This window comes from Anomaloglossus baeobatrachus, chromosome 9, assembly GCF_048569485.1.
Source record: "Anomaloglossus baeobatrachus isolate aAnoBae1 chromosome 9, aAnoBae1.hap1, whole genome shotgun sequence".
NCBI lineage: Eukaryota > Metazoa > Chordata > Amphibia > Anura > Aromobatidae > Anomaloglossus > Anomaloglossus baeobatrachus.
In genome coordinates, this window is record NC_134361.1 from 223,494,085 (window position 1) to 223,510,555 (window position 16,471).

The 16,471-nt window shown below is 46.8% G+C and overlaps 1 protein-coding gene across 6 annotated transcripts in view; it reads left to right on the forward strand.

The window, feature by feature from the left end:
- The first annotated feature begins 13,656 nt into the window (after nucleotides 1-13,656).
- CACNA1B (calcium voltage-gated channel subunit alpha1 B) overlaps nucleotides 13,657-16,471 on the forward strand; it is a 391,414-nt gene continuing 388,599 nt past the window's right edge. For all 6 annotated transcript variants that reach the window (XM_075324631.1, XM_075324630.1, XM_075324633.1 and 3 more), the window contains exon 1: nucleotides 13,657-13,758. In XM_075324631.1, the coding sequence (XP_075180746.1) occupies nucleotides 13,666-13,758 (93 nt within the window). In that variant the 5' untranslated portion in view covers nucleotides 13,657-13,665. The remainder of the gene's footprint in view (nucleotides 13,759-16,471) is intronic.

The window sequence follows — 16,471 nt, forward strand, 5'->3', positions numbered from 1 at the left end:
TAGCCTTTGTGATGTCGCACCTGGAAGGCGAGGCGTTGGCCTGGATAAATCCGTTGTGGGAGAACGAGGATCCGGTGACGACCGACATCCGGGAATTCCTGCAGGCTTTCCGAAGTACCTTCGATGAACCGGGACGCAGTACCGCGGTTACCTCCTCGCTCCTCCGGCTACGCCAAGGGACCCTGACCGTCGGCCAATACGCCATTCAGTTCCGCACGCTTGCCTCCGAGCTAGGCTGGAACAATGAGGCCTTGACTGCCGCCTTCTGGGAGGGGCTCTCCGGTCGCATCAAGGACGAATTAGCCGGTCGTGATGTTCCCCGTACCTTGGATGCTTTGGTATCACTAGCCACCCGGATTGATCTCCGTTTTCAGGAACGAACCAAGGAGGTGTCCCGGGAAAAGCGACCAGTCCGTCACGCCTTTGTCCCGCAGAGGTCTACCGTTCCCCCGCCACTGCCGTTCTGCGACTCCACTCCTGAGCCAATGCAAATAGACCGGCTGAGCCAAGCCGAGCAACGTCGTGCAGAGCGACTCGCCCGGGGCCTGTGCTTCTATTGTGGAAGCGGTTCACATCTGCTCCGCTCTTGCCCTGAGAGGCCAGGAAGACCCCAAGTCCAAGGGATGGTGGGAACCGCCACCCTTGGTACCGGAATTCCGTCAGTCCCGGTTACACAGACTGTCCAGGTCACGACCGAGAAGACCCAGTTCACGGCAGAGGCTCACATTGATTCGGGAGCAGCGGGTAATTTCATCCAACAAGCTACCGTGGACCGTTATCGGATACCGGTCATCCCGCTTGCAAAACCCCTCTGGTTCGCCTCCGTGGACGGAAAACAATTATACGAACCTGTCCGGTACACCACCGAACCCGTGAGACTTTGTATTGGTACCCTGCACACTGAGACTATTGCGTTTTATGTCATCCCGAGAATGGCTCCTGAGCTCCTGCTGGGTCTGCCCTGGCTTAAACTCCATGATCCTGACATCAGTTGGCGCTCCGGCGCAATCTCTCGCTGGAGTCCCTCGTGCCATGATACCTGTCTTCAGCCCGTCCCTCAGCCCCTGGCACCTGATCCTATCATGTCACAAGAACAGGAGAAAATGACGCAGTCCAGCGTTGTACCACAGATCCTGGCACTTGTGCCTGTGGTGCCACCGGAACCGGAAGTGATGACGCACCCCAGCGTCGTTCCACCGTCCCCGACGATTGAGACTCTGATGCCACCAGCTACCGGGGATGAGTCACCGTCCTGTGCCCGGTCCGAGTCGCCCGGGCTGGTTCTCCACGATGTCAGTACTGTTTCTGTCGGTCCTCCTCTTCCCGTTGCCCCCGCTGCCACTGCTGGTAGATCGGCTAAGCGCCGTGCGGCTAAGAAGGCGGTACAGGGTCAGAGGTCCTTCCCCGCCTTTGCGTTGGGCCCCGGCCCGGTGTCTCGATCCGGGGTGCCCCTGGGGTTCTGTGCTCGGAGGGGGGGGCTTAGAGGGGGGGGGTACTGTCACGCTCCCAGTGTCCCAGCACCACTCCTTACCCACTGATCCACTCCATGTGTCCACCAGTCATGGCTGCCGCTCCCGCTCCTGCTCCCCTGACTCCTGCTCCTGGTCTCAGGAGTCTGACTTTGAGTATTGGCCTCATGGTTCTGTATAGGACCAGGCCGCGCCCACTCTCCTGGTCTTATGGGCCCAGCACACCTGATGCAGGTAATGACATGGGGCTGTGCTGGGTATATAAGACTTGCCTTTCCATGTGGGCGGGGCCTGATCAACGTGTCCTGAAGCTTGTCTTCTGAGCTAGGTGCTCAGGTCCCCTTGTGCTGTGCCCTGTTACTGTTTTGTCTTTTGCTACCGGGTACCTGTGCCTGTTTCCAGTATTATCCTAAAGAACTCCGTGACCCTGGTTACACCCGTCCCGGCCACGCCAGTGCTCCAGCTGCCGTGTACCCTGCCCCCCAGTGGGGTACTCGGTCCAGTGGATCCACCTCCTGGGCCCATCAGTCCTCCCGGTCCTGACAATTATAATGGTCCCCATATAGCTCTCCAAGCAGTATAATGGCCCCCTCATAGCCCTCCAAGCAGTATAATGGCCCCCTCATAGCCCTCCAAGCAGTATAATGGCCCCCTCATAGCCCTCCAAGCAGTATAATGGCCCCTACATAACCCTCCAAGCAGTATAATGGCCCTCACATAACCCTCCAAGCTGTATAATGGCCACCACATAGCCCTTCAAGCAGTATAATGGCCCCCTCATAGCCCTCCAAGCAGTATAATGGCCCCTACATAACCCTCCAAGCAGTATAATGGCCCTCACATAACCATCCAAGCAGTATAATGGCCCCCACATAGCCCTTCAAGCAGTATACAGTATAATGGCCACCACATAGCCCTCCAAGCAGTATAATGGCCCCCAGATAACCCTCCAAGCAGTATGATGGCCCCCAGATAACCCTCCAAGCAGTATAATGGCCCACACATAGCCCTCCAAGCAGTATAATGGCCCTCACATAACCCTCCAAGCAGTATAATGGCCCCCTCATAGCCCTCCAAGCAGTATAATGGCCCCCTCATAGCCCTCCAAGCAGTATAATGGCCCCCTCATAGCCCTCCAAGCAGTATAATGGCCCCCTCATAGCCCTCCAAGTAGTATAATGGCCTCCTCATAGCCCTCCAAGCAGTATAATGGCCCCCACATAGCCCTTCAAGCAGAATAATGGCTACCACATAGCCCTCCAAGCAGTATAAAGGCCCCCAGATAACCCTCCAAGCAGTATAATGGCCCCCAGATAACCCTCCAAGCAATATAATGGCCCCCATATAACCCTCCAAGCAGTATAATGGCCCCCATATAGCCCTCCAAGCAGTATAATGGCCCCCATATAGCCCTCCAAGCAGTATAATGGCCCTCACATAACCCGCCAAGCAGTATAATGGTCCCCACATAGCCCTCCAAGCAGTATAATGGCCCCTCGGTTCTAATACTTCAGAGCTCAGATGCAGAGGGAGTGACACCAGCATGGATTGGACAGTGTCAGACTTTGTAAGAAAAATTGCAAAACCCTGTTGTAAATGTATTCATAAATTGGTGCTCATAAAGTTCAATGGGGAACTTGCAGCAGAATGTGTCTCCGTCTCCAGCTCCTCCCTCCTCTGTCTGTGTCTCCGCTTACAGCTCCTCCCTCCTCTATCTGTGTTTCCGCCTCCAGCTCCTCCCTCCTCTGTCTGTGTTTCCGCCTCCAGCTCCTCCCTCTTCTGTTTCCGCCTCCAGCTCCTCCCTCTTCTGTGTCTCTGCCTCCAGCTCCTCCCTCCCATCTGTGTTTCCACCTCCAGCTTCTCTCTCTTCTGTGTCTCCGCCTCCAGCTCTCCCTCTTCTGCGTCTCTGCCTCCAGCTCCTCCCTCCCGTCTGTGTTTCCGCTTCCAGCTCCTCCCTCTTCTGTGTCTCTGCCTCCAGCTCCTCCCATCTCTGTCTGTGTTTCCACCTCCAGCTCCTCCCTCTTCTGTGTCTCCGCCTCCAGCTCTCCCTCTTCTGCGTCTCTGCCTCCAGCTCTCCCTCTTCTGTGTCTCCGCCTCCAGCTCCTCCCTCCTGTCTGTGTCTTTGCCTCCAGCTCCTCCCTCTTCTGTGTCTCTGCCTCCAGCTCCTCCCTCCTCTGTCTGTGTTTCCACCTCCAGCTCCTCCCTCTTCTGTGTCTCCGCCTCCAGCTCTCCCTCTTCTGCGTCTCTGCCTCCAGCTCTCCCTCTTCTGTGTCTCCGCCTCCAGCTCCTCCCTCCTGTCTGTGTCTCCGCCTCCAGCTCCTCCCTCCTCTGTATGTATCTCCGCCTCCAGCTCCCCCTCTGTCTGTGTCTCCGCCTCCAGCTCCTCCCTCCTGTCTGTGTCTTTGCCTCCAGCTCCTCCCTCCTCTGTATGTATCTCCGCCTCCAGCTCCCCCTCTGTCTGTGTCTCCGCCTCCAGCTCCTCCCTCCTGTCTGTGTCTTCGCCTCCAGCTTCTCCCTCCTCGTCTGTGTCTCCACCTCCAGCTCCTCCCTTCTGTCTGTGTCTCCGCCTCCAGCTCCTCCCTCCTGTCTGTGTCTCTGCCTCCAGCTCCTCCCTCCTCGTCTGTGTCTCCACCTCTAACTCCTCCCTCCTTTGTCTGTGTCTCCGCCTCCAACTCCTCCCTCCTCTGTCTGTGTCTCCGCCTCAGCTCTCCCTCCTTGTCTGTGTCTCCGCCTCCAACTCCTCCCTCCTCCATAGAATTTAAAAATCACCAATTGTCATCTAGCTCAGTAATGAGAATATCTGTCTTCACTAATTTTACCCCTGATTTCAGAGTGAAAGATCAATCCTGGAGGAGAAAGAAGCGTATTTGTCTGATCAGATATTACAAAGTTGCTTATTTTTATGTGTGCTATTGATTTATGAAATATAAAGTAAAATGACGGTCTATGGTTATAGACAGCATTTGTGACATCTAAAAGACAGGACTTACAATGAGTTACTGATGACGAGTCAACAACAAATGGGGGCTGGTTTTTATATAGGGAACATATCGGCTTATATCTGTGTCACCCATTGTGTCGCAAAAAACAATTTACCATCCAACTATCTCCTCGCCCCTTAATTCCGATCTGTCACAACACAGCCACAAATTGCTATCTCCAGTCTACGAGATCCTCTGCTAATTGCGGATTCGGCATGGCTTAAGGATTATGAACAAGAAGCCCACCCCAATCGTCTCCCATTGCTCTGACACTAATGACCCCTTCTTATTCGGGGGCGTAGTTGGCAGCTTTCAGCAGCTGGATGGCTCCTAGAAGTGTGAGGGCTCCACCCTGGCATCTCTGTAGGGGTCCAACCCTGACACATCGTCTAATAGGACATAAGGGGAATAAGAAGACCACCTCAAGCCTGTCCCATTGCTCTGACATTAATGACCCCTTCTTATTGGGGGGTGTTGTTGACAGCTTTCAACAGCTGGACAGCTCCCAGAAGTGTGAGGGCTCCACCCTGGTATCTCTGTAGGGTTCCAGCCCTGGCACAGTCTACTCCATGCCCACCAACCTATCCTCTAATAGGACCCCAGGGGAATAAGAAAACCACCCCAAGCGTCTCCCATTTCTCTGACATTAATGACCCCTTCTTATTGGGGGGCGTCGTTGACAGCTTTCAGCAGCTGGACACCTCTCAGAAATGTGAGGGCTCCACCCTTGCATCACTGTAGGGTACTAGCTCTGGTACATCCTCTCATAGGTCCCCAGGGATATAGGAAGCCTACCCTAAGAGTCTCCCATTGCTCTGACATTAATGACCCCTTCTTATTGGGGGGCATCGTTGACAGCTTTCAGCAGCTGGACACCTCTCAGAAATGTGAGGGCTCCACCCTTGCATCACTGTAGGGTACTAGCTCTGGTACATCCTCTTGTAGGTCCCCAGGGGTATAGGAAGCCTACCCTAAGAGTCTCCCATTGCTCTGACATTAATGACCCATTCTTATTGGGGGCGTCATTGACAGCTTTCAGCAGCTGGACAGCTCCCAGAAGTGTGAGGGCTCCACCCTGGTATCTCTGTAGGGTTTCAGCCCTGGCACAGTCTACTCCATGCCCACCAACCTATCCTCTAATAGGACCCCAGGGGAATAAGAAAACCACCCCAAGCGTCTCCCATTTCTCTGACATTAATGACCCCTTCTTATTGGGGGGCGTCGTTGACAGCTTTCAGCAGCTGGACACCTCTCAGAAATGTGAGGGCCCAACCCTTGCATCACTGTAGGGTACTAGCTCTGGTACATCCTCTCATAGGTCCCCAGGGGTATAGGAAGCCTACCCTAAGAATCTCCCATTGCTCTGACATTAATGACCCCTTCTTATTGGGGGGCATCGTTGACAGCTTTCAGCAGCTGGACACCTCTCAGAAATGTGAGGGCTCCACCCTTGCATCACTGTAGGTACTAGCTCTGGTACATCCTCTCATAGGTCCCCAGGGGTATAGGAAGCCTACCCTAAGAGTCTCCCATTGCTCTGACATTAATGACCCCTTCTTATTGGGGGGCATCGTTGACAGCTTTCAGCAGCTGGACACCTCTCAGAAATGTGAGGGCTCCACCCTTGCATCACTGTAGGGTACTAGCTCTGGTACATCCTCTTGTAGGTCCCCAGGGGTATAGGAAGCCTACCCTAAGAGTCTCCCATTGCTCTGACATTAATGACCCATTCTTATTGGGGGGCATCGTTGACAGCTTTCAGCAGCTGGACAGCTCCCAGAAGTGTGAGGGCTCTACCCTGGCATCTCTTTAGGGTTCCATCCCTGGCACATCCTATGATAGGACCCCAGGGAAATAAGAAGACCACCCCAATCCTCTCTTATTGCTCTGACATTAATGACCCTTTATTATTGAGGGGTGCCGTTGGCTGCTTTCAGCACCTGGACCGCTCCTAGAAGAGTGCGGGCTCCACCCTGTCATATCGTTTGATAGGACACAAGGGGAATAAGAAGACCACCCCAACCCTCTCCCATTGCGCCGACATTAATGACCCCTTCTTATTAGGGGGCATTGTTGACAGCTTTCAGCAGCTGGACAGCTCCCAGAAGTGTGAGGGCTCCAATCTAGCATCTCTGTAGGGTACCAGCCCTAGCACATCCTCTGATAGGACCCCAGGGAAATAAGAAGACCACCCCAAGCCTCTCCCATTGCTTCGACATTAATGACCCTCCTTATTGGGGGTGTCATTGACAGCTTTCAGCAGCTGGACAGCTCCTAGAAGAGTGCGGGCTCCACCCTGGTACCTCCATAGGGTTCCAATCAAGCCCACCCACCCATCCTCTGATAGGACCCCAGGGTGCAAGGCTAAGGAGTTTTATGTAGGGGGTGGGGGGCACTGATTAATCTGTAAACCCATCAAGTGAATTAGCTTCCTCCATGACCAGCAACCCAGTGCTTGAGATTTCTGTGTCTACAGGCAAAAAAAAAAAAAAGGAAGGAGGAGGATGGGAGGGAGTGTGCATTTAACCCTTGCAATCCCTGTGCAGTGTAAAAGCCCAAATCCTATGAACAATTTGCATTGAGGGACATATGTATTCCCCCTTGATTTGGGGTCTTTCTTGAAAAGGAAGGGGGGAGGGCTGCAGAGTATATGCCTGGAGAAGAATATTTTGCTTATTCCAGGGGTTGTTGGTTTAGGTGGAGTCCCCATCTTATTGGCTGTTGGGTATCACGTGTCTTGCCTCTTATAGGGGCTGAGGTTCACAAACTGGTTTACTGTGTTCATCTGGTAACTAAGTGTCTGTGCAGGGACCAGCTCCTTTCCCTGCGCTGGAAGCAATCATTGGAAGCAGGGAGGCATTCCCACTGGAGAAGGCAGCAATGCAGGAACCTGCCAAGGACACTGGCTCCATCATCCAAGGCTCAGATTGATTTTTGAGAATTTTTTTTACATTGTGTCTTATTCTTTTAAGGATCATTTCAGAGGAGGAGGAGGAGGAGGAGAAGGAGGAGAAGCCTGATCTGCTCCAGGGTTTCTGCTGTAGGATTGCAGCTTGAGGGTGTTGCATTCAGTGGGAAGCCTTGTCTGCTCAGCAGGGATTGATGAAGGGAAGCAAAGTGTGAGGAGCTCAGTGCATGGGGATGAGACCACAGCCCCCAACCTTGGCTGCCACTTTGGATTCTAACACTTGCTCCTGTGCAATTCTAGAATGGCCCGGTTTGGAGATGATCTACCCACTCGTTATGGAACTGGGGTACCTGGGGGTCCTGGAAGAGGGAGCAGCCGGCAAGGTGGACCCCCCCAAGCTGGCCAAAGGATGTACAAGCAGTCCATGGCTCAAAGGGCGAGGACCATGGCTCTGTATAACCCCATCCCTGTCAAACAGAACTGCTTCACCGTTAACAGGTCCTTGTTCATCTTCAGTGAAGACAACATCATCAGGAAATATGCCAAAAGGATCACTGAGTGGCCATATCCTTCAGCCTGTGTGGGCAAGTAGGCATGTGGGGCAATGCACCTGCAGCATGGTGCCAAGCGCAGCCCCTACAGCTTTTGAACTGGGACTGGGTTGCATTGCATTGGTGGTAGTGGAAAAAAAGGGGGGGAGGGGGGTCTGTTGGGTTGCATTTAACTCTTGGACTGCCAGGTAAGGCCTGGAGTGGAGCACACATGCATCCATGGTGATCCCTCCAGACTTTATTGATATTTATTTACATTTAAATTCAAATATTTAAAAACATAATATTTATATTTAGTATATAAACACAATGCAGATAGAAAAATATATAAAGAAACACAATGCATAGTATTCTTACCTGGTAGGAAATTACTTAATTTATCTATGATTAATGATTTTATTTTTTAATATTAAAATATATAAACACAATTTATCTATAATTATTTATTTTATCTATTATTAATTTTTAATATTAAAATATAAAAACATCATTTATAATTATTTTATCTATAATTATTATTTAAGAAAAAAATATTACAATCTATAAACACATAATTTAAATATAATTATTTTCTCTATAATTATTATTTTAAAATATTAAAAATATAAACATAATGTATCTATAATTATTTTATTTTTCTATTATTATTTTGGGTTTAAATTTTTTTAGATATATATTTATATATATATATATATTTATATACATAAAATCTTAAAACCTACAATTTATCTATAATTATTTAACTATAATTATTTATTGTATTTTTTAATATTAAAATAAATATATATATATATATATATATATATATATATATATATAATGTTCATGTTTATCCCTAATGGTAGAAAATTACTTTCGTATAATTATTTATTTATTTATATTTTAAACATTAAAATATATAAAACACATAATTCATGTTTTTTTCTGATGTTAGAAAATGACTTAATTTATCTATAATTATTTCATACTTTAACATTAAAATATATAAACTCATGGTAGAAAATGACTCAATTGATCTATAACTATTTATTTCATATATATATATATATATATATATATATATATAAAAATAATGTAAATATATATATTATATGTATAAAATATATACAATTCTCTCTCACTATAATATATATATAAATATATATATATATATATATATATATATATATGATCCATGTGCATGTCCCTATAGTGACTATATATGACCTATAGTTTTTACTTTATTTTTTTATATATTAGAATATATAATCACATAAAAAAATGACTTAATTTATCTATCATTATTTTTTTTAAATATTAAAATATATAAAAACACATAATTTATGTATATCCCTAATAGTAGAAAATTACTTCATTAATTTATATATTTTTTATATTGAAATATATAAACCACATAATTTATGTTTATCCTTTCTGGCAGCCACAGAGTTAAACAGTGATCCAGGTCAGCATGGCAGGTGTCATATTTGGAGGGTCTATCACTGTACCCCTGACTGGTGGATTTAACTGTATGCTTGCCAGGCAAGGCCTGAAGTGGAGCATATGGGTGGGCATCCATACTGGCAGAAGAAGTGTGAGAATAGCCAGACTGGTGCCCCATACTGGGTGTAGAGCACAGTACTGGGGATGGGATTTGTGTGTAGGGGGAGGTGTATAGGATTTGTCATTGATCGTGTATTGCCTGTCCCTAGGAGGTCGTTGGGTGTGTAGCGGCTATGCTGAGATCCATGGATATGGAATAACACACCTATTGATTCCTTAGTATGAGCCATCAGGGCCTCCTCATAGAAACCTAGCAACCCCATCCCTTATCGTTCGTGCGCTCCTGTCTACACCCCCTCCCTGTAATGCACAAGCCATTTCTCACATACAACTAGTCCAATTTTAGCATTTCATCACCAAACCCGCAGATATATAAGGTCATTAGGTGGATCACTGGGAACCCTCGAAATCCCACAATGATGGTGACGATGAGGATGGGCATGGAGGGAAACCCCAAAGGAGTCAGACAGGGCTTAGGACACGTCAATGGCAGATAGCTATGCATATACAGGCCTGTTCTGATCCACCCAGGTTTTATGTGTCCATTATGGAGACATTCCCAAATGACAGCCCTGTGTGTGTGGATGTGTTGGGGGTGGGGTGTTGCCTGTCTGTGCAATGGGTGTGAATACACTTTATGGACCCTGCTGCTGTCCATGGTGCTGAAAGGCTCCAGATACAATCCGCTCAGCAGGCGAAGAATAATATAATAATAATATAATGCCTTAGATCTATCCCAAGCAATATATCACAATAGCAATGGACATTCCAGCATAAGCTGGGTTAATATAACACATTATTACATATGTATAGTATAGTACCATACGCCATTATATTATATAGCGATCTATGATAAACAGCGCAATATACTATCTCATACCATTGTATAATATGGTATATATTGGTATAGTAGTATATGACATTATGTAGCAGAGAATATCAATTAATGTAACAATGGCTTAGAATAACAATATACCGTATATTATGGCATAGAGCAGTATATTATATATTATTGCACTTCATATTTAATGTTAGATGGTAACATTTTTATTTTTAAGGGTAGAATGAAACTTATATCATAGAGTTTAACCATCGCCGACTCTCCTCATTACATAGAATGAATGTAACCTACAAACCGCAAAGTTGGGCAGTGAAGGAAAGCGGCGATTCTGCGGGACGATATCTGCCGTTGCTATGTGTATCGTGAAGAAGATTTTCCATCATTAGAAAGGATAAAGTCCATTTACCTCAATGTGATAATTAACCACGTGATGTAATGTACGGTGCCGAAGTCCAACAATATTAATAAATGGGGCTATTAATACTGTTAAAGGGGACAGAAATCGAAAATCCATCAGGTTCCATAAGAGAATGATGGGGATCCAAACTCATGAACTCGAACCTAAACATTCTCTTCTTCCAAATAAAGTGGATACAGAATTTGGAGAAGAAGCCAAAGCCCTTCAGAGCGCATTGGAGAAGCATGGTGTGCGCTCTGTAGGGATCTGTTTGCACCATACATTTAAGGTTTGATGGGGATCCACACTCATGAACCCGAGCCTAAACAAACCTTAAATGTATGGTGCAAACAGATCTCTACAGAGCGCACACCAAACGTCTCCAAAGCGCTCTGAAGGGCTTTGGCTTCTTCTCCAAATTCTATATTCACTTTATTTGGAAGAAGAGAACGTTTAGGTTCAGGATCATGAGTTTGGATCCCCATCAAACCTTAAACGTATGAGACATTTGAACTTTATGGAGCACCTAGAACCCTACAGAGTGCACACCATGCTGCTCCACTGCGCTCTGAAGGGCTTTGGCTTCTTCTCCAAATTCTGTATCCAATTTATTTAGAAGAAGAGAACGTTTAGGTTCAGGATCATGAGTTTGGATCCCCATCAAACCTTAAACATATGGTTTAAACAGATCCCTACAGAGCGCACACCATGTTGCTCCAATGTGCTCTGAAGGGCTTTGGCTTCTTCTCCAAATTCTGTATCCACTTTATTTAGAAGAAGAGGACGTTTAGGTTTGGGGTCAGAAGTTTGGATCCCCATCAAACCTTAAACATATGGTGCAAACAGATCCCTACAGAGCGCACACCATGCTTCTCCAATGTGCTCTGAAGGGCTTTGGTTTCTTCTCCAAATTCTGTATCCACTTTATTTGGAAGAAGAGAATGTTAAAGTTAGGGTTCATGAGTTTGGATCCCCATCAAACCTTAAACCTATGGGACATTTGCACTTTTTGGTGCAGCTAGAACTCTACAGAGCGCACACCATGCTGCTCCAATGTGCTCTGAAGGGCTTTGGCTTCTCCAAATTCTGTATCCACTTTATTTGGAAGAAGAGAACGTTTAGGCTCGGGTTCATGAGTGTGGATCCCCATCAAACCTTAAATGTATGGTACAAACAGATCCCTACAGAGCACACACCATGCTTCTCCACTGCGCTCTGAAGGGCTTTGGCTTCTCCAAATTCTGTATCCACTTTATTTGGAAGAAGAGAACGTTTAGGCTCGGGATCATGAATTTGGATCCCCATCAAACCTTAAATGTATGGTACAAACAGATCCCTACAGAGCACACACCATGCTTCTCCACTGCGCTCTGAAGGGTTTTGGCTTACTCTCCAAATTCTGTATCCACTTTATTTGGAAGAAGAGAATGTTAAATTTAGGGTTCATGAATTTGGATCCCCATCAAACCTTAAACCTATGGGACATTTGCACTTTATGGTGCAGCTAGAACTCTACAGAGCGCACACCATGCTGCTCCAATGCGCTCTGAAGGGCTTTGGCTTCTTCTCCAAATTCTATATTCACTTTATTTGGAAGAAGAGAATGTTTAAGTTTGGGCTCATGAGTTCAGATCCCCATCAAACCTTAAATGCATGGATCCCTATGCTCCTCTGAAGGGCTTTGGCTTCTTCTGCAAATTCTCCGACGTTACACACACACACACACACACACACACACATACACACACACACCACACACACACACATACACCACACACACACACACCACACACACACATACCACACACACCACACACACACACACACCACACACACACACACACACACACCACACACACACACACACCACATACCACACACACCACATACCACACACACCACATACCACACACACCACACACACACACACACACACACCACACACACACACACACACACCACACACACACACACACACCACATACCACACACACCACATACCACACACACCACATACCACACACACCACACACACACACACACACACACACCACACACACACACACACCACACACACACACACACACACCACATACCACACACACCACATACCACACACACCACATACCACACACACCACATACCACACACACCACATACCACACACACCACATACCACACACACCACACACACACACACACACACCACACACACACACACACACACCACACACACACACACACACCACATACCACACACACCACATACCACACACACCACATACCACACACACCACACACACACACACACACACACACCACACACACACACACACCACACACACACACACACACACCACATACCACACACACCACATACCACACACACCACATACCACACACACCACATACCACACACACCACATACCACACACACCACATACCACACACACCACACACACACACACACACACACCACACACACACACACCACACACACACCACACACACACACACACACCACATACCACACACACCACATACCACACACACCACACACACACACACACACCACACACACACACACACACACCACATACCACACACACCACATACCACACACACCACATACCACACACACCACACACACACACACACACACACACACCACACACACCCACACACCACACACACACACACACCACACACACACACACACCACATACCACACACACCACATACCACACACACCACATACCACACACACCACACACACACACACACACACACACACACCACACACACACACACACACACACACACACACACACACACACACACCACATACCACACACACTGTAGATTGGGCCCATTTATAGCCCATCAGTTTGTCCTGGTCATGCAATGTCTTGATGTTTTATGTATTTTCCTAGAAGTCACTTAATTTCCTTGACTCTTCTTACTCCATTTGAATATATGATTTTAGCCACCATCATTGCCAATTGCATTGTGTTGGCCCTGGAGCAGCATTTGCCAGAACACGACAAAACGGATATGTCAGAGAGACTGGTAAGTAAAAATGTAACTTGTCACTGGTTTCGTTCCTGTTGATTTTTGCTGTTGCTGGGGGAGTGAAGGCCATGTGGTACGTGCTTCAATGTAAATGGGCATAGGTAGAGGCTGGCGTATGCCATGGCGTAGAACAATCACAAGGGCAGGTGGATATGATTCTCCATTTTTATATCGATAGGTCCATGGTGCAAATACAGTATGAGGGTTTACATCTTGAAAAATGGCGCAGACACAGATTTACACTTCAGAATTAAGATAGGGCATATACAACATATGTGCCGCACCTTTTTATACCCCCTTTATAAGAGAAAAGACCATGGATGAAAATAAAGGCACAGTATAAGATATATACGGCTATACTTGCTGAATAAAAGAGAACCCATGACTTAAATGGGAACCACTAACCTATAGGGAATCTGTCAGCAGAGAATGACTGTCCAAACCAAGCTTTTCTGCACTCTTGGTATGGCCAAACATTTAGGTTCACCTTCCCACCTATATATTTTCCATCTATTTCCACTCTTCTCTGACTCTATAAAGACAGAGCTGTCAATTAAAGAAGAGAGGGAAAACTCATAGGTGACAAGGTGCATTTAAAGGGACTGCTCAAACCAAGCACAGGCGCTCAGTTCATCCAAACAGCTCAGTGCACCTTCTAAGCAACAAGTTTTGCATCTATTTCCAATCTTCTTTGACTCTATAAAGACAGAGCTGTCAATTAAAGAAGAGGGGGAAGGGATAGAGGGGAAACACATAGGCAGCAAGGTGCACTTAAAGGGACCGCTCAAACCAAGCACAGGCGCTTGGTGCATCCAAACAGTTTAGTGGCCCTTCCCACCTACATATTTTCCATCTATTTCCACTGTTTTACCCTGTGAAGACAGAGCTGTCAATTAAAGAAGAGGGGGAGGGGATTGAGGGGAAACTCACATGCGGCAAGGTGTATTTAAAGGGACTGCTCAAACCAAGCACAGGCGCTCGGTACATCCAAACAGTTCAGTGCACCTTCCCACCTACATATTTTCCATCTATTTCCACTATTTTACCCTGTGAAGACAGAGCTGTCAATAAAAGAAGTGGGGGAGGGGTTTGAGAGGAAAACTCATATGCAGCAAGGTGCACTTAAAGGGACTGCTCAAACCAAGCACAGGCGCTCGGTACATCCAAACAGCACCTTCCGACTTACATGTTTTCCATCTATTTCCAATCTTCTTTGACTCTATAAAGACAGAGCTGTCAATTAAAGAAGAGGGGGAGGGGATAGAGGGTAAACACGTAGGCGGCAAGGTGCAGTTAAAGGGACTGCTCAAACCAAGCACAGGCGCTAGGTACATCCAAACAGTTCAGTGCACCTTAACACCTACTTGTTTTTCTTCTACCCCTCCCCACTCTTCTTTGATTGCCAGCTCTGGCTTTATTATGCTAGAAAAGAACGGAGATAGATGGAATTAATATTTATGGGATGTCAGGAATACAGATATTTCAGATTCCATTATCACATCCAATGTTAGGGGCCAAGTCTGCAGTCAGACATATTTTGTCATTAGATGCAGATTTATATGTTGTCCTAATACTTTGCAACCAGTCTCTCCAGTTGGGATGAAACAAACCCCCAGTACACTGTGTATCCCATAATGTCTGCAGTTTGTGGAATGCATGCTTGCACTTCTAGTTCCACAGCAGCTGGGTGTTGACTAATTCGGGATGTGTGTATTTATATTTTAAAAGCTCTGCAATGTATTAATGAAGAGAATCGCAATGTCATGAAAACTTTGCCTTTATGTGGATAGGTTTTCTGTTTTTCTATTGTTAAAATCCCTGCTTGCTTTCTGTGAATTGAGGCTAAAACCCCAGCGCTGCTCACTGCTGAAGGGTTGGTACAATTGGAGCAATCCCGAGAGAGCGAAATACAGCAGCAGAAATCTCTGGGATGTCTCAGAAAAGGAAAAATGTTCTCCAGACGGGAAACATTTGTAACAAACCCATCAGCTTTGTGAGCGAGGCTCGGACTGTAAAAAAGCCAGGTTCCATTTATCGACAGACGAAGGAACGGAAAAAGCAAAGTAAATTAGAAAGCTGCAGAAGTTTTCATTAAAACAATGATTAAAGGAATAGTTTCACGATTGCATTTCAGGAGCGCTCTGATCCCCGGCTTCCCCCTCACCAAGTGACGTGTCGCTCCTGATTGACAGCTCAGGTCAACGACATCGTCAGAATGGGGCCCATTACTCTATATGCTGGGCTATACGGGGCCCATTATTCTGTATGGAGGGCTATGTGGGGTCCATTATTCTATATGGAGGGCTATGTGGGCACATTATTCTGTATGGAGGGCTATGTGGGGCCCATTATTCTATATGGAGGGCTATGTGGGGTCCATTATTCTGTATGGAGGGCTATACGGGGCCCATTATTCTGTATGGAGGGCTATGTGGGGCCCATTATTCTGTATGGAGGGCTATGTGGGGCACATTATTCTGTATGGAGGGCTATGTGGGGCCTATTATACTGTATGGAGGGCTATGTGGGGCACATTATTCTGTATGGAGGACTATGTGGGGACATTATTCTGTATGGAGGGCTATGTGGGGCACATTATTCTGTATGGAGGGTTATGTGGGGCCATTATTCTGTATGGAGGGATATGTGGGGCCATTATTCTGTATGGAGGGCTATGTGGGGCACATTATTCTGTATGGAGGGCTAAGTG